The 26,746-nt window shown below is 42.3% G+C and overlaps 1 protein-coding gene and 1 long non-coding RNA gene across 7 annotated transcripts in view; one reads left to right on the forward strand and one right to left on the reverse strand.

Moving 5' to 3' along the window:
* Positions 1-6,992, reverse strand: part of KCNC1 (potassium voltage-gated channel subfamily C member 1) — a 123,643-nt gene extending 116,651 nt beyond the window's left edge. For all 6 annotated transcript variants that reach the window (XM_062608863.1, XM_062608859.1, XM_062608864.1 and 3 more), the window contains exon 1: positions 6,308-6,992. In XM_062608863.1, the coding sequence (XP_062464847.1) occupies positions 6,308-6,877 (570 nt within the window). In that variant the 5' untranslated portion in view covers positions 6,878-6,992. The remainder of the gene's footprint in view (positions 1-6,307) is intronic.
* A 481-nt stretch (positions 6,993-7,473) lies between these two features.
* On the forward strand, positions 7,474-20,653 carry LOC134158676 (uncharacterized). Its single transcript, XR_009962856.1, has 4 exons — positions 7,474-7,562; positions 8,099-13,258; positions 14,279-15,306; positions 19,299-20,653. It is a non-coding gene; the product is annotated as an uncharacterized LOC134158676 (long non-coding RNA).
* The last annotated feature ends 6,093 nt before the right edge of the window (positions 20,654-26,746 follow it).

Raw genomic sequence — 26,746 nt, forward strand, 5'->3', positions numbered from 1 at the left:
ACTGCAATTAATTTGTTAACCTGAACCATACTGCAGGAAAATTCATTTCTATCCTTGAAGTCGGTGGTAATTTTGGCATAGAATTTCAGTAACACTAAGGCTGGGCCCTCTGTTGCTGATTTGCTAACATCTCTCCTTATGTTAAAAGAAAGGCAGTATGTATAGACTTTACTGAAGTACTACTATAAATATATAGGGATCAGTCACGTATTTTTGCAAATGAGAAAGCTGAGTGAGTACCATTGAATACTAGATGGCACAGCAGAAGGAAAAACAAGATGGAAAAACAGTTTTTCTAGGTATAGTCTAACATATCACCTTTTTGTGAGCCGTTCCAAAATAGAAATATAATGATTGATCCACATATCTTTTGTCCTTTGCCTCATGATAAACCAACAGAGAATACCAGTATTTTGTTGCCTTTTTTTCCTAACCAAAATAGCCAATGTCGGGAGAAGGGCAAAGATAATAATTGGAGGCACAAAGGGATGGATTAGAGAGAAGGAACCAAGTATCAACTGAAACCAGTCACTAAATTCATATTGATTTCAGTGGCACCACAGTAACATTTTCAGAAATATTTAGGGATGGTTTAATTTTTAAGTCCTTCCTCATATGGAAATCCCACTCTGCCTTGTAGGAGGTGGCAGTGATAGGAAGGTATATATATGTGTATGCATATGATGGTATGATCCATAGAATCGCAGCCTGAGCTAAAACAAGTAAATTTTGTAACCTAGAAGCATTAAAATTAAGTAAGATTCAAAAAAAAAAAAATTAAAATGGCAACAGATGCTGTTCTTTTTTTGAGGTTTTAGAATAATAGAAATAAAAATGGAAATAGGCAAATGGATTAAAAAAAGTCTTCGTTGAATTGAAACTGCTAAGTCTGTACTAGCCAGCCATATATTTGTCAGCTGGATAACATCATCCCTCTCATCTCCCTGTGAGGTTGTGACTTCAAAGAGGTTGTAAGATGTTCTGGGCAGACATATCTTCCTTTGTGTTTCTGGACTACTCTAACCAATGAAGTCATGATTCTGTATGGCTGTTAACAATCCTTTTCCTTTTTTTTTTTTTCCTTTTGTGATAGTTAAAAAGTTTATTACTTCTCAAGTCAGAGGGATAATTCTCAGGAGTTATTTGTGTGTGCGCCTGCTTCCACCTTGGCTAGTTCGATAGGGGCCGAATGTGGGACTTGGTGTGAGAGCTGAGCATTTTCTAGCTGGCATTGCAAAGCCTTCTTCAGACAGGATGCAGAGAAGACTATACCATGCTTACTAATGGGTTATATAAGGATTTGCAGTAACATGTCCCTTGGTGGGAGAAAATAAGAATAAAATGGGATTTTAGGAACTATATTAATAATGAATGATAGAATGGTAGTTAATAGATGTCTAGCTCTAATTCCATTGTACTACAAATGCAGGGGAAACTTCATTTAATGTGGATTCTCATTTGTCCAGAGCTGTAATGCAGCATGCAGTTAAAATTAGGCTGTCTTGTTAATTGTGAAAGTGTATGGTGAGAATTACTGCAGCCAGCTTCAGTGCAGGATTAGATACGCCTCAGCAGGGGAGACCTTGCAGAAAGGCCCAAGGTGGGAGAGCTCCAGAAGAGCCCCTTTGACGCAATCTCTTCCTGGTGAGAGGGGTGCCTGTGGGTAAGGGAAAGCTGTGGGGCAGCTCTCCTCCTTTCTCTCCCTATCATCTCGCACCCATTGGGACCCCCTGGAGCACTGTCCATGGAGCACTCCTGTGCAGTGTGTCCCACCTCAGATGGCTGCAGAATAAGCTCCCCTTGCAAAGGGTCATGAGTATCTATTCCCACTCCCTACTTTCCCCAGTTTCAGAGCTTAGCTGCACTAGGCCAGGGTAAAGGAAATCACCCCAGCCGCTAAGCCTCCAGGTAATATGGTTATTCAGGAACTAGGATCCTGTAAGCCGCCTTATACCTACAGGATGTAGTTTATAAGGAGAAAAATCAGTTTAAATGAACATAGCAAGATTTAAATACTCTTGAACATACAAAAGAAAGCCGGAAGAAATCCCTGGGGAATAACTTATCTCTTCCCCACTATTCTTCTTCCTGTCTGCTTCTCAGTGTTGGAAACTTGTCCTTCAAAAATCACCCTACTGAGGAAAGCAGATTGTTCCGCAGGACATGAAGGGAGACTATGAGGGAAGGATAAGTGAGAGATTTGCCTTTCCTCTTCCAGATTAGAGCTGTATAGCATATGCTAGGATGTCAAGTCAAGCTGTTGAGGACTTTCTATAGGACCCCTACCAGCTTTTATTTAAAAACAGTAAAAATGTTTATTTGGAATGACTACAAAAGCTCTCCCGAGGCTTCTTTAATGAAGCTTAAATGTCCAATTTGAATGTGAACACTAGTGCAGAATTTCAGCTGAAAGCTCTTGGTTCCCAAACACTGACTAACCTAACTGTGAATTAACACAAATACAACCTTATCCTGCTGGGGAGGAGGAGGAAGCGGTCAAAGATGTCAGATACCTGCAGGACAAACTGCAGGAAGTCAGTGGGAGCTTTCCTAGTGTAAAACCAGCATGACAGACTTAAATATAAATGAGAGAGGATGGTAAGAAATATTTTTCACACATTTGTGAACTGAGGGACCTATGAAGTCTAATGAGTGCAGAAAGCAGGAGCTTTATTACAACGTAACTCTCAGATACGCTGTTTTAGTGTATCTCTGTAGCTTTCTGTGTGACTCTTTCCCCCCTTGCATCTACTTACAAAAAATAAATTTACAATGTTCCCTGACAATGCAAAAATGACAGCTCTAAAAAGCTTTACAGAAACATCTCGCCAGTTTAGGTACACAATATCCATTGACATGCGGTGATATTTAGCTGCCCGATCAGGTGCTTTTGAAGATCCACCTGGATGCCTGTCTATTTATGTATGCACCCAGTATCTCTGCAAATCTGCATCACCTTATCTGTTACTCTGTTCAGACCTCCAGGTACCAGACTTTGCCTCCATTTATCCAAATGTGGATCCTTTAAGTTACAGAGAAGTGTGACACCTGTTTATCTTACTAAGGTAAATGTCTAAGGCAACCTTAGATTTGAAATAAGCTACTTTTTCGATTAGACTTAGAAGACAATGCAATTTTTTAAAGTGTCTCATCTTTTTAGAAAAGAACTACCTTATTTAAGAAATTAGTGTTTAGAAAAATAGAATTTAATTAGAATCAGCCACTACTGTTTTAACAAGAGACTGTTGACTATGTTGCACCTAAAGACAAACAACTAGTGACTGGGAGCTTATGCTTTATCAAAGTAAGTTTAGAAATAGACAAGATTTGCAGAATTAGCTGATTTTGCCTGAAATACACAAATGCTCTTCTAGTCTTCCCTGCCCATCTACAATGAGATCAGATATAATTTAGCATGGGTTAGGTGCTAGTGAAGCAAAACAGTCAAAGGTACTTGTATTTGTAAGCAGTGTCCATCAGAACACTCCAAGAATTACTATAGTTGATTAAATGTTGAGCTTTCCACAGACGGTTCCTAAGCATTCACTGAAACAGTGTATGAGACATAGTCCAGAGAAATCTTGCTTTATTCAGGTATGCAGGTTTTCATCTCATCTTAATATTCATATACTGTATTCCTTTTACTTGCCCAAGAGTAACAGTATGATGGTTATGTAAACTGATGCTTGTATTAAGATGTTACGTTGACATGCAGTTTGGTGCTATATGTAGACACCAAACATGTATACAGTAACCACCATTAGGTCAAGTCTCAGATACAATTAGGATGACAAATTTTTGTGATTTTTTTTGACAAAATGGCAATGTGAATTTAAATTTTTGCATGACTGAAATACAGTTTGTAATTGAATGTAGTGTAGACAATTAAAAGTGAGATAACAGGGATTCTACTTATGATTGCTTCAATTTACCATGCACTTATTAACGATACAATCAATTATTTTACTGTAAATCAGCTACTTTGAGTTTGAGGTCTTTTTGCAATGTCTCTGTTAGGTTACAGGAGCATAAATCAACCTCCCATCTCTTTTTACATCCATAACCATAACATATGGCTTTTATTAGAAAATGTTAAGCGTCTTATAATGTCTTCTTAATGGACAGTATATGCATGTGTTGATGATGAAAGCCATCTTCCTTCATGCAAAATATTAATGCATATAGGCCTACGTCTCCATAGATACAAGTTAAAGAATCATATTTAAGCCATGAAATATTCAGAATACACTTCAACTTTGACCAGAATTCATATTTCTCTAGTTTAATGATACTTTAAGGAAAGAACAAGTTAAAGGTAAATCAAGGGTTGAATTCTACCAGGTACACACATGTGATTGTGAATAAACAGTGTAACATCCACTGTGAGAAAAAAAACACAAATCAAATCACTTTATAAAATGCCTGCTCCTAAATGAAAATACCCATAAAGAATTAGCAAATGGATTTTATATCCTCCTAGAATTCCAGTTTGTACATCACAAAGACTCTTAATATTGGTTATAGATTTTATCCTCCAACCTAAAATTCCACAGTGCTTCCAAGCAGAAGGGTTTTTTAGCCTCTGTGTTCTTTTCATTGGCACAACATTATCCCTTTGCCTTTTGGACCATTTCAGAAAATCCTGGAAAAGCACACTGCTTTGACTTGAAATGTGTTTTACCAACAGATTCCTGGACACCAGAGATCTGCTATTCAAATCAATGCCTGCTAACACTGGGCTTGATTAAAGGAAGCTAACTAAGCCTTTTGAAGGATACCCTCCAGCCTTCCCTCAGTTTCCATGCTCCCTTGGCAGAAATCAGGGATTTGAAAGCTGCAATTCAACAGCATCAACCTTTCATCTCATGGTAAATATTTTATTATTCTTTTATCCCCTATGCTGTTTAAAGGAATTCATTTAAAATATTAACTTCTTTGTTCAGGGAGGAAGTCTCCAAAGGGTATGCAAACAAGAATCTGTAGAAATGCACCAAGATATAACTCCAGGCTCTGGTCCAGCTTTCCCCATTCATTCATTGTGCAGACCTAGCGGCTCCCAGCTGAAGATCTCTGCTCAGACCTCAAATCTCCAGCAGTGCTATTCCACCACCCATTCATACACAACCAGCTCCCCTGTCCTTGCTCTCTGCATTTCCACTTCTCTTTCCTCTGTCCATCCAATTTGCTCCCTAATCTGATCTCACTTCTTTGATCTTCCTCAGGAACACTGATCATCCTCCCACACCGAAGCATCACTCATCCCTACTGAGGTCTGGCAGCAGTTATGCCATAACAAAGGTATGTTTAAAAGAGGAGTAAAATCTACACAAACCAATTTCTTTGCAAAGGCACTATCCTATCTGTTTTCTTGCTTATCGATATGGTTACCTTGGGGGTGAATCCTGCTGCTGTTCCTGAAGTAAAGGTTTGCTTTACTTTAGACTTCAGAAGCAGAATCGGGCCCTAATTTATGTAATTTTCCTCATATGTAATAGCATGACAGGTACCTACTTACAGGAGTCGGGTGACTGTTAAAGACCATCTTTACCCACAGTTATGCTGTGAACTGCATCAGTGTGCATTCACTTTCCAAAACAACTGCAGGCTGAGGAGGGGAGGAGTTGTCCTTCAGTAGCCAGGCAAGAAACTGTCAAACACAGTGTCCCTTCTACATGAATGAACCTCCTCCTCTGATTAATACTCTGCATTTCCCACAAGGGAAAAGAGTGAGGAGGAAAGTGAGCAACTGAATTACCCATTCTCAGAGAAGCATGATCATAAATATTTAACTTGGTATGTATGAGAAAAGAGAAAGGAACAGGCTCCCTTTCCAGTCCAGGCTGAGAAACTCTCCAAATCCCCTGGTTGCCCAGGGACTGCCTGCTCCCATGATCCTTTCTCCATCTTGTAAAGGGGAGACAAGGTGTCTGTCTTTACTGGGGGATGACTGACTGTAAAAATCTGTGCAGGGAGGGAAATTACCTGGTGTAATGGAGATTTCCCTGGTCCATGAATGGGACCCTGCCCCTGGCTTTTTGGATTTTTAGGAGCCTGTTAGAAAATAAGGCTCTCCTAAAGCCCACATATGTGTACGAGTTCACGCCTTGGTGTCCACTCGTGCCGCATGCATGGGGCCTGCTTGAGAGCATGGGTTATGTCCCCATAACCCATGCCTGATTTATATATGGCCACACACATGGATGGCTGCTCAGCTGTGACAGCAGAGATAACCCTGATGATGCTGGGAGGAAGTGGGGGTGAAGGGAGGTTCGAGTGTTTTGATGAGCATGCTGATTGCATAGCTTACCCTTGCATATCTGGAGGAGTAGGGATCCTCAAAGAGCGCCCAAATGCGGGGCTGCCACCGTCTCCAGAAGCCCCCAGACCTGCCATCTGGGGAGTCACTAAGTGCTAGGCGTTTTGTCATCTCCAGCTCCTCTTCACCATCACCAGAGTCTCCGGTGCCATCTATGTCTCCGTCCTCAGCACTGCTATCCAGGGGTGCCCCACCAAAGCTGTCCAGAGCCTCTTCGGCGTCACGGTGCTGCCGGTAGGTCATCCAACAGCAGGGCTCCACATCGGTTTCATCAATGCCCCAGAAGGCCAGCTCCTCCTCATACAGGGGCCCGCACACGTCCGCGGGGCAGTGCAGCTTGCCAGTGCGGTAGTAATTCAGGATGTGGGCAAAGACGCCTGGGTGCCGGTCAAAGAAAAACTCATCCGTGCGGGGGTCATAGTCGAAGTGGCTGTGGGCATCGGGTTCAGCAATCCAGGCCAGCCGCGTGCCGGGCAGGGTGCGTAGGGTGCTGCGGTAGGTCTGGTGCCTAGTCCCTCCCACGTTGATCACAATGCGGTCGCTCTCGTCGCCCTGGCCCATCTCGTCTCTTATTAGGCATGTCGCAGAATCATCCAAGCAAGCACGGCAGGCAGCAAGCCCGTAAGGGGACGGCTGCTCGGCGGCAGTCAGTGCCTAAGCCGAGCCCCGATCCAGGCTCGCGAGCTCGGCTCTCCTGTAGCCGCTCCGAGGGGCAGCCGCTGACGGCGGCTCCCGGTGCTGCACCGCCGTCGTCTGAAGTCAGGCGCTCGGGGGCCGCGGCAGCTGCAGCAGCCGCGGCGGAGGGGCAGGGGCAGGGGGGGCCATGCTCCGGGAGCGCGGGCGCTGCGGTGCCGGGGCGCGGGGACGTGCCGGAGGGGGAGGGCCCTTCCCTGGTTGGACGTGGCCAACAGCACAGGGGGAAAAAAACACGGAAAAATAAAAAGGGAGGAAAATCGCGGCGCCGGCGCTGCCCGCAGATGCTCGGGGCGCGGGTGCCGCTGCAGCCGCCGCGGGGGTACGGCGGGGCTGTGCCCGCGCCCTCCCGGGCGGTGCGGGGCGGGGCGGAGCAGGGCGGGAGCTCCCGCCGGTGCTGAACGGACAGCGCCGCGCACCGCCCTCCCGCCGAGCCGCCTCCGCCCCTGCGGCCGGGTGGAGCGCGCTGCCGGCGGGGGGCTCGGTGCAGCTCGCCCGCTCTCCGGGCAGCGCCGCGCAGGCGCGCTGCTCCCGCCCCGCCGCAGCTCCACAGGTCCTAGCGCCGGCGGCGCCGCCTCCCCGACCCCAGCGGCCCCTCGGCCGCCAGCTCGAGTGCTTCCGTACCGGTGCCGGGACAGGGCTCCCTTGCTCCAGTACCCCTGGCTGGAGCAAGGGCGCCCTCCGCTTACGTCCTGAGTAACCGGCCTCTTCCTCTCAGCGGCGCGATGGTCGCACCGAGTTAAGATCCCTGTCGGGAAGCGCTGGGTTTGCCCGTGGTGCCCTGCTTGGAGTAGCCCTGTCTAGCACTGTTGAAGTCAGTCATGGCTGTTGTCGGCCTTCCTGAACTGGACTCACTGAAGGGCAAAATTCAGCATCCCCCTAGACACAAATTCCTCCCACCATGAGCAGGGATGGGGTTTGAATGGCCTACTGCATCGTGCTTTTACGTGGTCCCACACACCTGCTCTTTTTATCCATCTTTTCTTCCATTTTTCCTACTGTTCACTTGTTTCTTCCCTAAAACCTGGCTTGGTAGGTAGGGGTTTGTGATTTGTGTTCATGTTGTTTATTCTTTTTTATTCTCATTAGTTCATAAGGAGTGCCAAGAGCAGTTTCACATCTACAGAAAACCTGTTCCTGCCTTGCAAGTAGCTTGAAGAACATCAGGGAGATGGTGGCGTGGAAAGGAAGTAACAGAGGTATGTAGACATGTTCTGTGTTTTATTTGCTGACACCATCTGAGGATGAGTGGGCTTATGAAAGAGCCTGGAAAGCCGAGCCTTTGTCGATGAATCATGGGAGGTTGTGTCACCATAAGTGGATGAGGTGGAGAAATGATTGAAGGGTATGTGGTTGAGAAATACTGCTGGAGTGCAGAAGTGGTGGGGACAACACGGGTCTCAACAGAAGAGGAGTAGACTGGGGGAATGCAGTTAGGTTGGGCCTTGAAGTAGGACAGTAGGTGAAAAACAAGTGGAGGGCTGCTAAGGAGTAAGTGACGTGGTCAGGTTTGTGAGAGGTGTTTGATCTTCCTCAGGTTGCAAAGGAGCATTTTATGTTTGGAGTATAGAGAAAAGAACTTTGCAGTAGTTGTGGTAGGGTATACCAAAGAGGCCTAAACAGCAGATTTGCCTATGAAAACGATAAGAGATTGGTCTTGAAGCTGGAGGGGTAGAATGAAGGCCCAGGATCTGTGTGTGACTCATGGGAAAGGGAGGGGGGATAGTGGAAATGGGGTATGTTATTGCTGACAGTAGTGAAGGAGAAAAGGGAAAGTGAAGCTAAACCAACACAACCTTGTACCTCAGCAAGCATAAATTGATGACAAAATCTCCAGGAAGAGATGCCAGGCAGAGGCAGAAAGGTTGATGACAGAGGGGGAAATATGAGAATCACAAGCACAGAAATGCTATCTAAAATCCTTGAGAACTGCCAGACAGAGGGAGGAAAGAGAAGTGAGGGCAGGTCTGTGAACTCAAGCCTGGTATTAAGAAAGGAAAAGAGAATGATGACTCATTGACAGAAATAACACAAGTGAACATTATTTGTAATCGTAGTAAGTACTACTTCTGATAGTAACAGATCTAAGGATCAACAGGAAAGCACTGTAGGGTAGGTTCTGAGAGTTACAAAGGCTGAGGAAGGCAGGTGACCCAGGAAAGAATTTTAAGGACTTGTGAATCCTAGGCCAATGTGTCCTTCATGTCACATCCAGAGCTGTAGAGGCTATTTCCCAGGTTGTCAGCTCCTGCCTTCTGTGTTGCCTTATCCCACATCAGTGACTTACCCACGCCATAATACAGGACCTTAGAAGTCATCTGAAAGTATATGTTAAAACCAGCAAGCTCGTTTAAAGATAGTTTTCACAGGCTTGGGTGAGAAGGCCATGCTTAAGTGACCTATGAGGTTTCTTTGAACATACTAAGGCTGTAATTGATAAAGGAGCAGTTGGTAGGCATGGAAGAGTTGGGTAGTTCAAAACACATGTGAGAGGGCCTCAGGTCAAAGACTGATCATCAAACAGAAACTGTGAGATCCAGAGCAAGACAGCTGCTGAAATGGGAAGCTCTCTTAGAAATACAAATTGAAATATGAAATTCATACATTGTTTTGATGTGGAAAATGAAAGATAACTTTGTGTTTGAAGCTTACCTTGAGGTTTGAGAGAGGAACATATTAGAAAAATAATGTACTTATTAAACAAGGATCGTGACACAACATAACTGCACCGGAAGATACAAAGACTGTTTTGCACTGTAGATTACAGCATGATTTGCATTTGTTTAATTAGTTAGTGGTAGTTGATACCACCAGATAGGCAGTTCCTGATTTATACATAACGAATATTTTAAGTCAGCCCAGCAGGTGCTGTGTATCAGCAAAGTTTTGCTTTAAGCCTGCCATACAGTGACATAAAATTCTGGTTTAGTTAAAAAAAAAAAAAAAAAAAAATCCATAATTGCTAATGTTTGGACTATGGTAGACAAAACACACCAAATAATTTTCAAAGATCTAATTTATGGGTAAAAAGTTTTCACAGAAGTTTGGTTAATCCCAAACTGTATAGTGGTACTTCTACTCCCTTAGTCCTATGGAAAAATAACAATATTACAACTATTTTTTTCTGGTTTATAGTTGACATTTTTAAAGATTCTTTTTGGTTGCAGAATCTGCTTAAGCAGATTTGATATCTTAAGCTATAAGCTTCCATCTTCATGTGCTGGGATGCCGAAGGATCTCCCCTCACTCTGCAAAGAATTCCAAGGCTATAATGGATACATACCCCCCGTGTACGTGAGCTGAATGTACAGATTAGCTTGCCCCAGTCAGCCATAACCCATGTTCAGTCTTTTTGGTTTCAGCATAGCTGTGTGTCTCCTCTATGCTTTTAGACTTAGACACAATACAATAACTTGAAGAGGCAAGACCATGCTTTTGGTCACTCATGCAATGCCATTGACTTCAGTGGAGTTAAAGAATGAATGAAATTAAAGAATGACTAAAAGGTTAGATCCCTTATCAATGAACTGAGCAGTCTTTTCTGTACTTCCCTGATGAGTGTCTTCTCTACATTGGGAAGGGAAGTTAAGCAGGAAAGACTTAATGCGAAGGCCGATGTGTAAGTCCAGGAGTTATCTACTTTTTTTCTGTGATATCTATTGTCATTTTAAGTTATGAAGGCTGAGGAAAGCAGGTGACCCAGGAAAGAGATTTAAGGACATGTAAATCCTAGGCCAGTGGATCTTTCTGGTCACATTCACAACGGTAGAAGCTCTAAGCTTACTAAGTTTTACTTGCTAAAAAGAATTAAACCAACCAGTAGTTCTTGGACACCTCTGTGGGAAGCGTGGAGTTGGTAGGTTGTTCAAATAGTTCACAGTCTGAAAAAGGATTCTGGTGCAGCAGCAGCAAGTGATGTTATTAGAAATTCTTAAATGTATTGGAAAACATTGGCCTTGGAATTACATTTTATCTCCTAAGCTAATTCTCACAACTGGTGAGAGATTTTGATGATCATCCACCTTGAGCTGGGCTGATCAAAACCTGGCACAAGCTGTAGAGTTTAGAAAGGCCTTTCTAAAGGCCTCCTTTGTGGGAGCTTTCAGAGAGGCCAGTTGCACAGCTACTACCCAGGAGAGTATATATGCACTTTTAGCAGTCCTGTTAGAGTCATTGGGTCTACTTATAACCTTAGCTGTTCTTCTAAGTCAACACTTTTAATGATGACAGTGAAAGAATAGCTTTAAGCCATAGATCTATTTTAGTTTCTAAACTACTGTGTAGCAGAAAAACAAAGTGAGTCCTCTTACTAATTTTGTCAGTCGTGTTAGGTCACTCCACTCTCTCCTGTGTTCTGATGACACAGGAAGAGTAAGTCCTTCTTTCACCTCTGTATCTGGTTTCCTGGGATCACCTTTGTTGCCTTATGCTTCAGAGTAATAATACACAATGAAAGGTAGGTTGTCTTTCAGACAGAAGTCTAAATTATGTCTGCAAAGAAAAAAATAGCTTGTGGGTTCACTTGCTATTCATTTGTTAATCCCCCTGCTCTCTGCTTACTGCTTTAGCTAAGAACTGCAGTGATTTCTAATCTAACTCCCAAGGAGCTTTCTTCTCAGTGTGGGAGATGACTGAGTGTATATTCCCTAATATTCCTAAATTTAGTAACTTGTAACTTTGGAGTGATTTTTTTTTCCTATGAAGACATTTTACCGCTTATGGAAGATGCTGGATTAACAGATCAAAATCACAGACTGTTGTATAGGCACAGAAAGCGCATAGGGAAGCTTTGTTGTAGGTTTTGAGGCTTCACTAGTATACCAAGATTATCTCATTCTGCACACCACTTTAGCCTTTCATTTACTGAGGTTTCTAGTGAGGATACCAACAAAGGTGACAACTAATGAACCATTCACTCCTGAAATTTAAACCTAGGTCTGAATTCATCATCCAGTTTATATTCAAAGAAAAGGGTTATTATGTAAAACTTGTTGCTCAATCCTAACAAATGCAACAGCATAAAGAGGGAAAAGAGATGTTCGGAGAACCTGTGACTTTGCGTGCAACTGGGGAGCACATCCAAAATGTTTTAAAGCTGGAGGAAGGTGAGAGGGAGAGCCCTATTTGTAACAGTTACAATCTCAAAACAAAAGGCAGCTACCTCTGGAACACCACTTTTGCAATGCTTGAATGCTAGAATTCAGCCTGTGCTCTCTTGTATCAAATTCATGACAACAGTATTTCAGTGCAGTTCTTTATCAGTTTTAGATTACATCATGCTGTGAATTGCTCTATCTGTTAATATTGATTCACGTAAATCATTTGGTTTGAGGTCTTCAAATGGGAAGTTGAGGTGCATTTCAGTGTACAATGTACTCATTTTGTCCTTGAAAATCATTTAGAAAAAAAAGCAAGCTGCAGTTGCATAGATTATATTACTTTTCTGAAAGGTTAGATTTACCCCTTAGAACTGTCAATAGTGGGACAAAAGCCTTCCATTGAAAGAATGAGAATAGAGGAGAAAATTGTTGGTGCTTAAAGTTGATTGAGGGAGTCACAGAAGTGCTGCAGGTCTCAAGGGCCGTGTAGCCCAAAGCCTGATTCAAAGAAGTCATGCTGTTTTTAATGAGAGCAGCTACAGCAGCAGAAGTGATAACTGAATTCTAGTTCCTGAACTTTAATCTAGACCTAGCTAGGGTTTTTTTTCTTAATTACCTAAGTTTTGCTTGAATATCTCCTTCATTTTTATGTATGTTCTTCAACTGTTGCATGGCTTTGCTGTGAGCTGAGAAACATTTACTATGCTCTGTCTGCTGGGCTGCATTTTGTTCTCCATCCATTTGCACTGGGCTAACATTTGTGAGTGAAGGTTCTTTTTGTTTTGCAAATCCTTTAGGATCCCTCAGAAAGAGTGCTGGTGTAGAAATATCAGTGTTACACAGATGCATATCAAACTGTGATAAATGGAAGTTGCACTGGAAAAAAAATGGAAGTAATATTGTTGTATGTTAGTGATTATCATTGGTCTTTACTCCACTAAGAAGCTCCCACCTGAATATGCTTGGTTTTGCTGAAATTTTATGTGAGTTGGAGCTGAGTAAATGTGATGACTAGATTGGTGCACCTGAGCAAGGCAAGGTGTTGGCAGAATTGTTTTGCTGCGTGCTAAAGGACTATGAAGGTTTCTTGTAGGGAAACTGCCTTTCCTGTACAGAAAGAAAAGATTGCTCCTTCCTGGCAAGAGGGACAGTAAGCACTACAAACAGCTGTTGAGCTGTCTGTCTTACACCCAGCACCTGCTTGAATCCAGCATGTAGCTGGTCTGGGTCCTGCTTCTCTTGGAGTACGTACACTGATCTGAAACAGTGTGAGTTTTTGGACCTACAGAAATGGTATTCTAGTCAAGGCTGTAGTAAAAGTGTCAGGATTTCTCTTTGACAAGGCATTCCCCAAAACAGAAATAATTGTTCCTCAAGAAATTATGGGGCTAAATCACAGAAAAATCTACTGTAAGTAACTGAAATTAGGCATACAGCTTGGTTAATGTACCACTTTGTTACAATCTAGTTATAGGAAGGGTATAGCTTTGTCTCTTGTCACCTTCCTGCTGACCTAGGTGTGATCTAGCACAACAAGCAGCTGCTGACAAGGAAAATTCAATTTAGACTGTTGGAAGATTCATGTCAACACATAACAAAATAACATGCTTAGGGAAGCTGCTAAATACATGTTACTATGAGCTAATTGCAGTCATTCTGAAGGCTGTAAATCTGCGTTTGTAAGAAGGTGAAGGAGCACACACAGCTCTGACCTATTTAACTCCTACCATGTACTCTAGAGTTTCAGAAATGACTAATGATTTGGCTTTATTTTATTAGATTATTTGTTTGGGGGAGTCCTAAAATGACCTTGACTTTCTGAGAATGACCAAGTCAGCTTTTTTTCTGAAAACAAAGCTTTACTAATGCTGTCACTATGTTTTTAAAATCTCAGCCAATCTGCAGGTGCATGAACGTAGCAACAGACACAAACACATAGATCAGACATATGCATTTCACATATACTACATACAGAATACAGAGCAGGAGGTGCTAGTCGTTTCTTGAACAAGGCATGCAGTTCTCAGCACCTCAAGTATCTCTTTTTCATTTAAGCACATAAAAAAATAATTAAAACATTTCCTACAAAAAATAATTAGAACTTTTCTTTCTTTTATTTTTTTAACTGAAATGAGAACTTTATTCTTGTTGAATGATTCACTTTCCACAGCTGTTATTACTTCTCCAGCCTACTCTGAGTTTGCACTAGTGACTGAAATGTTCCCAGACAAGCAGATGGGAAAATAGCCTGTAAATCATTATTGTTATAAATGGTTTGTAAAACTTTGGATGTTGAGAGGTAAGAGTAGTTCAAATAAGTCTCAATAATGCTGACTCAAAGGTTTAAAGCATTGCTTAAATCCCTTGATTAACCCAGCTTCTCAATATTTGACATGAATCAGTAACTCTTTGGCATTCTCTAGCTTTGTAAATATTTATGCAGCCAGTCCCATGAAATATGACATTTAATCCTGTTGAAGTAATTATTTGTATGCTCCATGTAAAGAGATATAAAGTATAATAGTTCCAGTGATGCTAGTTTAATAATTACTACTAAGGATTAAATCTGCTATCTTTCTTTTGTCAATAACCAGGACTTATGCAATGTAAGTGTGAATGAATGGAATCCGCTTTCTGATGCAAATCTTGGGCCAGGTGCTGGGAACTCAGATTTCCTGATCCTGGCTTGTGCCTGGGCCTGTGGCTCAATAGTAACAGCAGCCTTTTGTTCCAGTTAAATGAGGTGTTGAGTGCTACATCCAGGCAAGTAGTGAAAGAATGGCACCTCTATTAGCTTGTCCTCAGCCTTCCATTTCCGAGATACAATGAATGGTCTATGCTCTCCAGGGAACTGGAAGATGCTCTACCCAGAGTTTCCAGGACCTGGGAAAGCCTTCTGTACAAAAGTGTACCTGCCCTCCAGATTGTGGCTGGGAATGCTGCTAACATATAGGATTTGCAGCACGTTTGTATTTAAACGGTTTAGCTTAAGAAGCACAGTAATATGCTTGTTCCTCAGACACTGAGCTTTTAGTCATTGTTTACTGGTTCAGTCTGATTCATCTGTGGATTCTGCCAGGTTTTGCAGTTGTACTTCTTGCCTCTAGGTATTCCAGAAATAGAAGGGGTTGGGAATAATGAGGAAGCAGAGAAAGATTGAAGTAGCACAAGATGTTTAGAGTTGGCCAAGAAGAAATCGTAAGTGTATCTTACTTCAGATATGTTCTGTTCTCTTCCACAACTAGACTTTTCTGTGCTTTTGCGTGGATTCCTACCCTATAAGAGAGCCCCCAATAGCACGTTTATTGTCTTTCCTGCAAAGATGTGAGAGAAAAGGGGTGCAGAGCTCTCAAAACCACAATAAAGGCCTTCTTTCTATGGAATTTTTCAGACCGCAGTAAAATCTGAAATACACTTCTACAGGTTCCTTTAAAATTACTCTCTAGCTCATAGGCATCCTGCCTGTTAAAAAGCAGAGAAAAAGATTGCATTCTCTGTTATATATTTAGAAGTATTTTAGCTTCTTATTTGCTTTATCAGGCCAAAGCCCTTAAGAACCTTCAGGATATGACAAGTCTCTATTCAGAAGTACTACAGTGGTGCTGTGCTTCTGTAGCCCAGTTTGATCACTGTGTAATCCAGGCAGAGAGATGTATTCTGAAAAGGACAGTGCACCACAGAAAAGGTGATGTGGGAGGTCAATGAAAGTACTGTCAGTTTTCCTGAATGTATGCTTAGGAGGCGGTTTTCCTATATATCCACAAATACATATAATTCTAGTTAGGAAGAAATCCAGATGATTGCATTTGGATTGATAACGGATTCTTCCTCAGCTTTGTTTCAGTGTTATGTTATATTGCCTGTCTTACTATTTCTCCCCTCCCCAATCTAAAACTGAGGAGGATCAGTGTATGGATGATAACAGTGTATGGATGATAACTTCCTCCTGCAAATGGTGGATGAGCCAACCAGGAGAGGAGCGCTGCTGGATCTCATCCTCACTAACAAGGAGGGTCTGGTCGAAGCAGTAAGGGTTGAGGGCTGCCTTGGTTGCAGCGACCACGAGATGGTGGAATTCAGGATCTTGTGTGGTAGGACCAGTAGAATAGCAAGTAGAATTGCAACCCTGGACTTTAGCAGGGCAAACTTTGGCCTTTTCAAGCAATTGCTAGGGGAAATCCCATGGGCAAGGCTGTTTGAAGATAAAGGGGCCCAAGATGGTTGGCATTCAAGGATTGCTTTTTCCGTGCTCAAGATCGGAGCATCCCGACACGTAGGAAGTCAAGGAAGAGGGCCAAGAGACCTGTGTGGCTAAATAGGGAAATGCTGGGTATGCTCAAGTGGAAGAGGAGAGTTTACAGGTCATGGAAGGAGGGGCTGGCCACTTGGGAGGAATATAAGGCTGCTGCTAGAGGATGTAGGAAGGCAGCTAGGAGGACTAAGGCCTCCTTAGAATTAAACCTGGCGAGAAGGGTCAAGGACAGCAAAAAGAGCTTTTTCAAATACATGGCAGACAAAACTAACACCAGAGGCAATGTAGGCCCACTGATGAACGGGATGGGTGCCCTGGTGACAGAAGATACAGAGATGGCAGAGTTACTGAATGCCTTCTTTGTCTCTGTCTACTCTGCTGCAGGCAGTCCTGAAGAGCCTTGTACCCCTGAGACCTTAGATGAAGTCAGGTCGACGGAGCCACTTGCCTTAGTCGATGAGGAATGGGTTAGAGACGAGTTGAGCAATCTGGACATCCATAAATCCATGGGTCCAGATGGGATGCACCCGCGGGTGCTGAGGGAACTGGCAGAAGTCATTGCTAGACCACTCTCCATCATCTTTACCAAGTCTTGGGAAACGGGAGAGGTGCCTGAGGACTGGAGGAAAGCAAATGTCACTCCAGTCTTCAAAAAGGGCAAGAAGGAGGACCCGGGTAACTATAGACCGGTCAGCCTCACCTCCATCCCTGGGAAAGTGATGGAACACCTTATCCTTGGTGCCATCTTAAGGCATATCAAGGATAAGAGGGTTATGAGGGGCAGTCAACATGACTTCACCAAGGGGAAATCATGCTTGATCAATCTCTTAGCCTTTTATGAGGAAATAACATGGTGGATGGATGATGGCAGAGAGGTGGATGTGGTCTACCTTGACTTCAGCAAAGCATTTGACACAGTCTCCCACAGCATCCTCACGGCTAAATTGAGGAAGTGTGGTCTGGATGATCAGGTAGTGAGGTGGACTGTGAACTGGCTGAAGGAGAGAAGCCAGAGAGTTGTAGTCTATGGGGCGGAGTCTAGTTGGAGGCCTGTAACTAGTGGAGTGCCTCAAGGGTCAGTACTGGGACCGGTATTATTTAATATATTCATCAACGATTTAGATGAGGGAATTGAGTGTACTATCAGCAAGTTTGCTGATGACATTAAGCTGGGAGGACTGGCTGACACGCCAGAAGGCTGTGCTGCCATCCAGTGAGACCTGGACAGGCTGGAGAGTTGGGCAGGGAATAACTTGATGAAATATAACAAGGGGAAGTGTAGAGTCCTGCATCTGGGCAGGAACAACCCCAGGTTCCAGTACAGGTTGGGGAACGACCTGTTAGAGAGCAGTGTAGGGGAGAGGGACCTGGGGGTCCTAGTGGATGACAGGATGACCATGAGCCAACACTGTGCCCTTGTGGCCAAGAAGGCCAATGGCATCCTGGGGTGTATTAGAAGGGGGGTGGTTAGTAGGTCAAGAGAGGTCCTCCTTCCCCTCTACTCTGCCCTGGTGAGACCGCATCTGGAATATTGTGTCCAGTTCTGGGCCCCTCAGTTCAAGAAGGACAGGGACCTGATGGAGAGGGTCCAGCGCAGGGTAACGAAGATGATTAAGGGAGTGGAACATCTCCCTTATGAGGAAAGACTGAGGGAGCTGGGTCTCTATAGTTTAGAGAAGAGGAGACTGAGGGGTGACCTTATTAGTGTATATAAATATATAAAGGGGGAGTGTCACAAGGATGGAGCCAGGCTCTACTCAGTGGCAAACAATGATAGGACAAGGGGTAATGGGTACAAACTGGAACACAAGAGGTTCCACTTAAACTTGAGAAGAAACTTCTTCTCAGTGAGGGTGACGGAACACTGGAACAGGCTGCCCAGGGAGGTTGTGGAGTCTCCTTCCCTGGAGACATTCAAAACCCGCCTGGACACATTCCTGTGTAACATTATCTAGGTGTTCCTGCTCCGGCAGGGGGATTGGACTAGATGATCTTTTGAGGTCCCTTCCAATCTCTAGCATACTGTGATACTGTGATACTGTGATCTGCAGAACGTTGCTTTTATTTAGGGATGTACTTCGATGTACTTTGGAAGGAGAAAAAAAAAGTTTTCATTTTCAGCCACACCTGTTTGAAGGCCTAAGAGATTTGAAGAGGATTTGGTCCAGTTAGAAATCAGGCTAGAGATGATATATCAAAATATGAATTAGAATTTTCAGAGCTAAAAATATAAAACAAGTCATCTTGGTTAAGAAGAAGTAAAATCTTTTAACTCACTCTGAGCAATTAATGTTAGTCTTTTGATAGCAAGTTAACAAGTACATAGAAAACAATGGGACAGATTAATAGAGGAGCCTTATGTAGACACTTGCTCAATCACCCAAAGTTCCTAAAGGTTCAGCTGCAAGTCTGGAAATGTAAGCGCTGGTGTCTAAAATAGAAGACATGGAAATAGATGTTGATTTTGATTTTCCTTCTCTTTCTACATTGTGTGGTTTACCACAGAAAGAAAAAAAAACCAAACAAATAAAGCCCCCAGGTAATGGTTGTGGTTCTGGAGGGCTTGAAGGGCGTATGCCTTCACTCACCACAAAGCAAATACATAATAAAGGATATGTGGCTTCAGCTACAAAACATGCATGCAGGAATCACTACATACATAGCAGCTGTAAGGATTAAGTGAACAGATAATTCTTTTCCATATCTCTTTTTAATAATAATTATTTGTACTTAAAAGAAGGAATAATATTTCATCATCCACATCTGAGGAATAGCGAGTTTTGGTTTTTTTTTGATACACAGCAGCACTCAGAATTCTTACTGCAGAAAAAAAGGCCACAGAGCAGACAAGGTGAAATGACAGATTCAGGTAAAACATGAGCAGCCAGATCCCAACAAGCAAGTTCAGTGCGTTGACAATCTTCCTGCTCTTCCCTAGGGACTAAGCAGAACCATTCAAGAAGGAGCAGATGGAAACAGTTGCCAGCAGATGAGTACTGGAAAAGATTCAAGCCACAGTACTTGCTGGAACTTGGGAGTTTGTGATGGCCTGAGCTAACCCAATGACAGGTATCTAAGATTTGAAACCAGACAGCTACTCAGTTCTTAGCTATGAGGGCAAAAAACCTGTTGTGGAACAAAAGCCATGTCCAGGCCATTCTCTGAACAAGCTACCAGAACTTGTTTCTCAGAGAAGTCCTATGGTGAGAGGAATCTTTAAGCTGTGGTTGTTCATAGTGCTAAAGATAAAAGAGAACTGCTAGTGTATTTTTGTGAATGTGTCTGCCCCATAATTCGTTCACTCAAAGTAGTGGTTTCTTTTGACCTTGAGCTAAGATTTAACAGGTGGGGAAAAGATAAATTTAGGAAATCCAGTGATGCAATGCTGATACTTTTATGACTTCTTGCATATTTTCTAGCATACCATGAAGAATATTAAATGGCAAAAGCTGAAGTGTCCTTGGCAAACAAACAAACAAAATAGTACCCTGCGATTTTTTTACCTTTGATTCCCCTCACCACATGCACTTTTTACTCCCACGGAGCTTGAAATATTAACCCAGCATGTTAATTTATTTCTTCCAGATCTGGTCTGGCCATTGGCTTTAACATCTCTCTTGGAAGTACTTGAAACTAAATGGCTGGCCCTATCTCTAGCTTTGTTAATTAGGCACATTACTTTGTTGCTTTTCTCATATCGTTTCATGTAATTGGCATTTGTGGAGCTTTTGAAAGGCATGTTTGGGGCTACATTTTGTGCAGCTGGCTTTAAACTGCAGGCTGCTTCAAGTGTCTAGTTCTGTAGAGGACAGCCTTTGAGATCACAAAGCATGTGTGCCCAGCACATACTGTGCTTCTCCTCCAAAAGGAATGAAGTGACCAGTACAAGACATGTTCCTCCCTGCATACATTTGTGTTTCTATGGTATTGTATCTGTAATATGAGCATTACGTGCCCTGTTTGAAGAACAGTACTCCCTCTACTAACTGTTGTATAATGCTTTACTATAAGATAGTCTTCATCCTAACCCACTTTAGGCAATGTATAACTTATACAGGCACAAAAGCCTGTGGGATTTTTCATGTAGAAGCACATCTTTGTAAGCCAGGAATTTGGACTTGCTGTGCTAATTCCAACAGATAATTGTACCAATATTGTGTCACCAGCCAATAAGAATGATGAATTTACACTAAGTAGGAATTCAACTCTTTCATTTCAGTTGTCTTGGTGTGAAATGATACTCTGTACCTGAATGGAGGAAGGCATGGATATAAAAGTTTAGGGAAAAAAGAAACCAACAACCCATACATACACACTAAAGGAATTATGCTGCCCTCCAGTGGTCTGGAAAAAAAAACCCATACATATTGCTTATTGATTGCAATAATGTAGTTTCCACTTACACTGCAGCGAGTAGCAATAAAATGTACCTCTTGATTTCATAGGCACATGGATTGTCTAGGCTTCAGCTTCAGGAAACCCACAGGTGGCATAAGACCAAGTAAAGACATTTGTAACAAAGGGGTATTGCTTTACCAGTACAGGCCCAGGGACTCTTTTCTGCAAGCAACTGACTAAAAATAAACTCTTGAAAATGGCAGGATTGTACTAGTCTGCCTCACCGTGACAGTAGAAACCCCTGACTTGAAAACGAATCACATGTAAGAAAATGGCCATGATTTACATTAATGGGTCTTGCAGGACATTTGTTCCAAAATGTGATGAATTGTCAGTGAAAAACATGGCCTGGCCCAACACTCAGTCAGCCACAGAGTTCTGCACACAGTGGCTGTCACTGAAACATGAGGATCCTTCTGTCCTCACAGAGCATGAATCCCAACCCACAGATAAAATAAGTTCTCCAGGTTTCGTCTTTCAGTCAGTCAAGTACATTTGTTTTACGAGTCAGAAGTACAGCATCAATTTGAAAGAAAGGAATGTTTTATGGCCAAACTATAAGGTAGATAATCTTTAGGTATATTGCCTCTATGCTTGCTTACCTTTCCTTTGTGTGCCTCCAAATGGTCTTGCCAAATATGCAAGACTGTTTCTCAGCTTATTCTTTCTACACCTGCATGCTAGGTGGGGGTTACCTTGCATGCCACGATGATTTACACCATACTGAGGGACTTGGCCACCAGAGAATCGCATAATAGTTCCACTGTCATCATCTGTTCCTCTGCATCTGTGCCACCTGCCTTCTACTAAGCAACTCATCTCCCCTAGGACCATTGCTCACAGCACAGGTCATACAACGCCTTCAAAGACCGTATACTTTCTCTCACCTTTTGTCTTTCTTTTTTACTTAAAGCAAAGAAAAATAAAGTGGTACCCCCAAATTTTTGCAGTAATAAAAAAATCCCATACTATTCCTACAATTTTCAATCTGTTTCTGTAAAAGGCTCTTGGTGGGGAAGAGCTTGGCTTTTCCCTCATATTTTTCCTACTGTTCCTAGTGTATGGGGCTTTAGGTGCTGCCTGAAGACCGTGAATATTTTTGCTGTTTCCCCATCTACAGATTTTCCATAATAGAAAGATGAAAATACGAAACATTGAATTCACCAGGAATTTCAGAGAGAACTGCAATTTTCGTTTTATCCAGCAGATGTTGCTGTTGGACCAAAAAACCGTCTCAAGGTCAGTTCAACTGATTTAGGGAGGTCAGTTTTTCAGAGGATTTCAGCAGTTCCATGATTTTAGTCAGCATCTCCAGATCTGGTCCCTTGATCTTGTCCCTTCTACAACCACGGACATGCAGCACTAGGTGACTGTGCTGAGACACACGCCTCTGAGTGAATGTGACTCCAAGCAAAAAAACAACACCCCAACCACAATTCCGGTCTCCTCAATCTTCTCATTAAGTGGATTATTGTCTGTCAGAGCTTTTAATATCTTTTTTTAATAAATAGTGGAAAGCTTCACCTCATATGCAGTATTTGCTTCCCTATTGATGAATGTGGGGTTATTCTTTGAGTCTTACATAAAATACCACTCTTGTAAGATGCATATAGAAGATAAAATTTATTGAGGTTTTAGAAAGGAAATGTGAGTTCAATGCCATGCTGACTGTATTACTGGGAAAACCTGGAGGTTTTCTATTGCCCTTTGGTTACAGGATAGATCAGTTTTTACTATTAAACTTACAATTTTAAGGTCTTTATTCACAAGTGCCTCTGTAGGTGAAAGGTAGATTTCTGGGCTGGCAGGGAAGATTCTGGGTTCCTTCTACTGGCCCAAATGGCTTTATGCCAGACGTGTTCCCAATTCCTGGAGGGACCTGGGTGAGAAAGGACTATCTGGAGGCTCTTCTATAATACTAGGGACTGTCCTCTCCTTCATTAGCCCTGAAATCTCAAACATTGAAAGGAGACACATTGGTCTCCACTTCATGACATTCCCAGTTGTGGAACAGACCTTTTGAGAAGGGAGCATGTTACATAGATCAAGGAGAAAAAGTCATGACTGTTCAACAGTTTTACTGGAAAGCAAGTGATTTGAAAGGCTGAGAGAGGGCAAGCTGAGAAGCATTAGTAAATAGTGTTAATGAGGTACTCTGGTATGCCTCATGAGATGATCTCTGGGACGTTTCGCATGTATGCCTATTAGCTCCATCCCCCACTCACAAACACTGAATGTAGATCGTGTTGTCAAAGATTTGCACTCTGACTGTAAGAAGACCATTTTACCCACTGTTGGCAAAGCCAAGATTGCCATATGCAAGTTATGCACAATGACCTTCATACCATCTCCTCCTGCCACAGGCTCCGTGTCAGACACGTATCTTGGAAATGTTGTACACTTTCAGAGTTATTACGGGGATAGTTCCTGGTTTGTATTTTTGAGATCAGGTTAGCACTAAAGCCTGCAAGCTTATTGAGAGTCATTGTGCTCAGGGGATCAGCATATCCAAAGGCTGTGATAGTAATGGGTCAGTGAGCAGAGCATAAGCAAAGGGGCACAGCAAGGAGTTTGTCATGGCTTTGTAGTGCTACGTGAACGCTATCCCAGACAGTATTACATGCAGTACCTTGAAACTATTCCCACTGAAGTTGGAAGTTTTGCCACTGATTTCAAGGAACAAATTAAAAATTGTTAACAAAAGGGAAATATTAATTTCTTCTCTATAACATTCAGGTGGTATTAAATACAAATGCTTGCTTGTCCACTTTTGGATGTAGTTCTGCAGATAGTACCATTTTTATGAGCAAAATAAGCCCTTTGCACAGTTTGACCCTTTCAAATGTCTCTGCAAGATACCAACTGTAAAATGGAAATTATTTTTCTTTTCCCTTTCAGTGTTTTTTTTTTATCTTGTGTATAAAAGAGCAGCATCTGGTGCAAAGCAACTGGCAGCTTAATATCTTCAATATATTTAGATACAGGGGTGAAAATTTTTAAGAGGAAAAAGTATACCAAGAATAGTTCCTATGTTTCTCTTACCTAAAATTGAAGTTTCAGTATGTGAAAAAATCCTGTAACAGCTTCAATGATAATGTGGAAAATGGTGTATAACGTTATTTTTAAGAAACAGCAATTTGCACTTTTTTGTTGTGAAATACTGAAAGTGAAGAAAGGTTCCTCTTCATTCTCATATTTGCAAATGACCTGTTGAAATTTAAAATCAAAGTACTTAGCATATATAAGTGAGGTATAAATCTATTCCTCTTCACTTTTTCCATAGCAATACTTTGAATAAGATAAACTGATGATACTGGATTTGTTATGCAGCCCCAGTAGGGCTTTCTTAAGTTACCAAATAAAATCAAACCAAATTCCTAAGATACACACTTATCTTCATGCTCAAAGACAGCTACTTTTCTTTTTTTCTTTCCTCATAGCTGTATGACTATTCCCTTTGGAAGTAGTGTTCCATAGGAAACATCAGACAATCCTAACACTGTTAGTGTAAAGCTCCAAGCCCATGCTGAGGCAGCCTCTGTATTGTCCTGCCAAGGCAGCTCGGGGAAAGGACCAGTCTGGTTTGCAGAAACCCCCAGCTTCTCCCAGGCTCTGCATGTCAGTGCAATCTGTGGGATTCACTTTTTTTTTAAATCAGGTGGTGTTTCTTTAGGTGCAGAATACTGAACTAGAGCCTGTGCGGTACAAACTGATGATTTCAGGCTATTGGTGTATGTTTGTAGCTCACGCTGCAGTGCTTCTGTAGACCAAGCTGGACTGCAGTTTGTCTTGTAGGACCAGCCCTAAATACCTAAACACATCTTCAGGAGCCAAATTTAAGAACCAAAGTTTGCAAATGTTGTATCAGTCTTGTGTCTGTTCCTAAGCTCTGCTTATGTTCTCTACCACTGTTGGAATTAAACTAAAGCTTTGAACCAAAATATTTCGAAATATTTGCCCATAGACTGGGATATACTTTTGTCAGTAACATGCCGTCCTCTTGATACACAGGGGAGTAGAATAACTCCAGGCATTTGTTTTAAATATATTACCTTAGAAATAGACAGGAAGAAATTGCACAGGGAACGTTTTTTTTGTTATTTAAGTTAAAAAATAAATACCGTTGTAACTTAAACGTGTATTTATCAGCAGAGACGCTCTTTGGCCTTACTCCAGCGGACTTTTCTCACTGACATGAGTGGGGAAAAGGTGGGATCTGCATAGGAAATCTGTGAATATTTTTTCTTCTTCATCCATCCATCTATTTTGGGATGTGCTAAATGCTTGTTCTCTGTTGTAACATTAACATCAGTATGTGGAAACTTGGGTTGCTAAAATAAATCAGTGAAATGCAATATACATGACTTCACGCAGAACTGCATGTACATGGTTGAGTGCAAGCGCCCCATGTCCACTCTGCCGTGTCAGCTTTACAGCCAGGTACAGCCAGAGTCTGGGGATGGCAAGGTCTGTAGTATTTCACAAGAGCATCTTTTAATCTTTCACATTGTAGGCCTGAGTGTGTGCTGGAGGCAGTGAAAATTTTACTGTTGATGTACAAGATACTGATTTGTGAAGCGACTGTGTCTCTTTAGTTTTTGTAAGTTAGTGATATAGGCTTCAAACTAACCCGGGGCATTTTTTTAACTGTAATAGAGACCCTCCAGATTCATTCTAGTATGAATTAACACATTCTTAAGTTCATTTAAATTTTGTTTTTAATGAAGAAAATGAAAGGGGTAAGCTAGATCTTTATAGGCTGGACTGTTTTCTGCCCACACTGAAATCAATGGGAGACCATTAGAAAGTTGGACTTCAATGAAGATGTTGAGGGGCCACTCCTGCCTCAGAGTCCCCTCCAATCCATGGAAGCCTGGCCTGCTCCACGGAGTGTACTTGTGCCTCGACACTGACTCACCATCCACCATGGTCACAAGAACTCAGATGAGGACTGAATCCCCCTGGCTGCTACCTGCCCTGCCCCTCTGGCTTTGGATGAGACAGCAGGCTCAGAACATGCCTCTGCCTCAGGAGGAAGGAGAAACAAGTGTAGTGTTGCTCTCCTCATGACACAAAGCCACTCACTCTTCTCCATGCAGCATTGACCTTTAAGGCCCCCACAACTAAAGGAGTGGGAGACATTCCCATGGAATTAGCTGTTCCCCCTTTCTTTTTCCTGCTTAAGAGGTAAGAGCTGCACAAATTCCTTCTTTAATAGTCACCTAAGAGAGAATACAATGACTGATCTGTCATCAGATATTTAGAGCTGATGACAATAGCAAAGTTGGCTTTCAGGGTGTTGTGGGTTTTATTTTTTATTTGTTTGCTTGATTTTTTTTTTTGGTGGGTTTTTTGTTTTTTTACTGTGATGTTTAAACAAAGCCGTAAATCGCAGGCATATGGATTGCTTGACTGTGGCTGCAACTGCTGGTTAAACTTGTCCAGATGTACAGAAATGCCTGATAGTTACTTACCAATGACACTCTGCTCAGGGCTTAACATTTTTCAGTTTCATGGCAAGCTCGCAAGGTTACACACATACACTGAATGAAACATAGCCCACTGGTTATTTTTAGAGAGGCTCTAAACAAGAAGTAAATCCCTGGAGTAGTGCTGCCAGCAATGTGTAAAGTTCAAATCCAAATTAAAACTGCCTATCTTTGGCCTAAATTCCAACCTGAACTTGAGGAAAACTCTGATCTGTCCCTTGAACTTTATGACAAAAAAATCCTTTGCAATTAGTTTCTAATACCTGAGAATATACGATTGTGGTAAAAACACTTGAAAATTAGAACTTCAGTGAAAAATCTGAATTTTTGTCCCAGAATGTTGTACCTGGTCTTGTGAGATACTGTTGTATGACTTTAAGTTTTGGTAGCTGCACTGGAATTTGGAGAGCCTAATTTATTGTGATTCTTAGTTCTAACACATCTTCGTAAGATCGTTCTACAGTGTAATTGCAAACTCTGGGGGGAGAAAAAGAAACGT

The sequence above is a fragment of the Pezoporus occidentalis genome, unplaced genomic scaffold (genome assembly GCF_034315485.1).
Source record: "Pezoporus occidentalis ecotype Australia unplaced genomic scaffold, CSIRO_AGI_Poc_V1 ctg131, whole genome shotgun sequence".
Taxonomy (NCBI): Eukaryota; Metazoa; Chordata; class Aves; order Psittaciformes; family Psittacidae; genus Pezoporus; species Pezoporus occidentalis.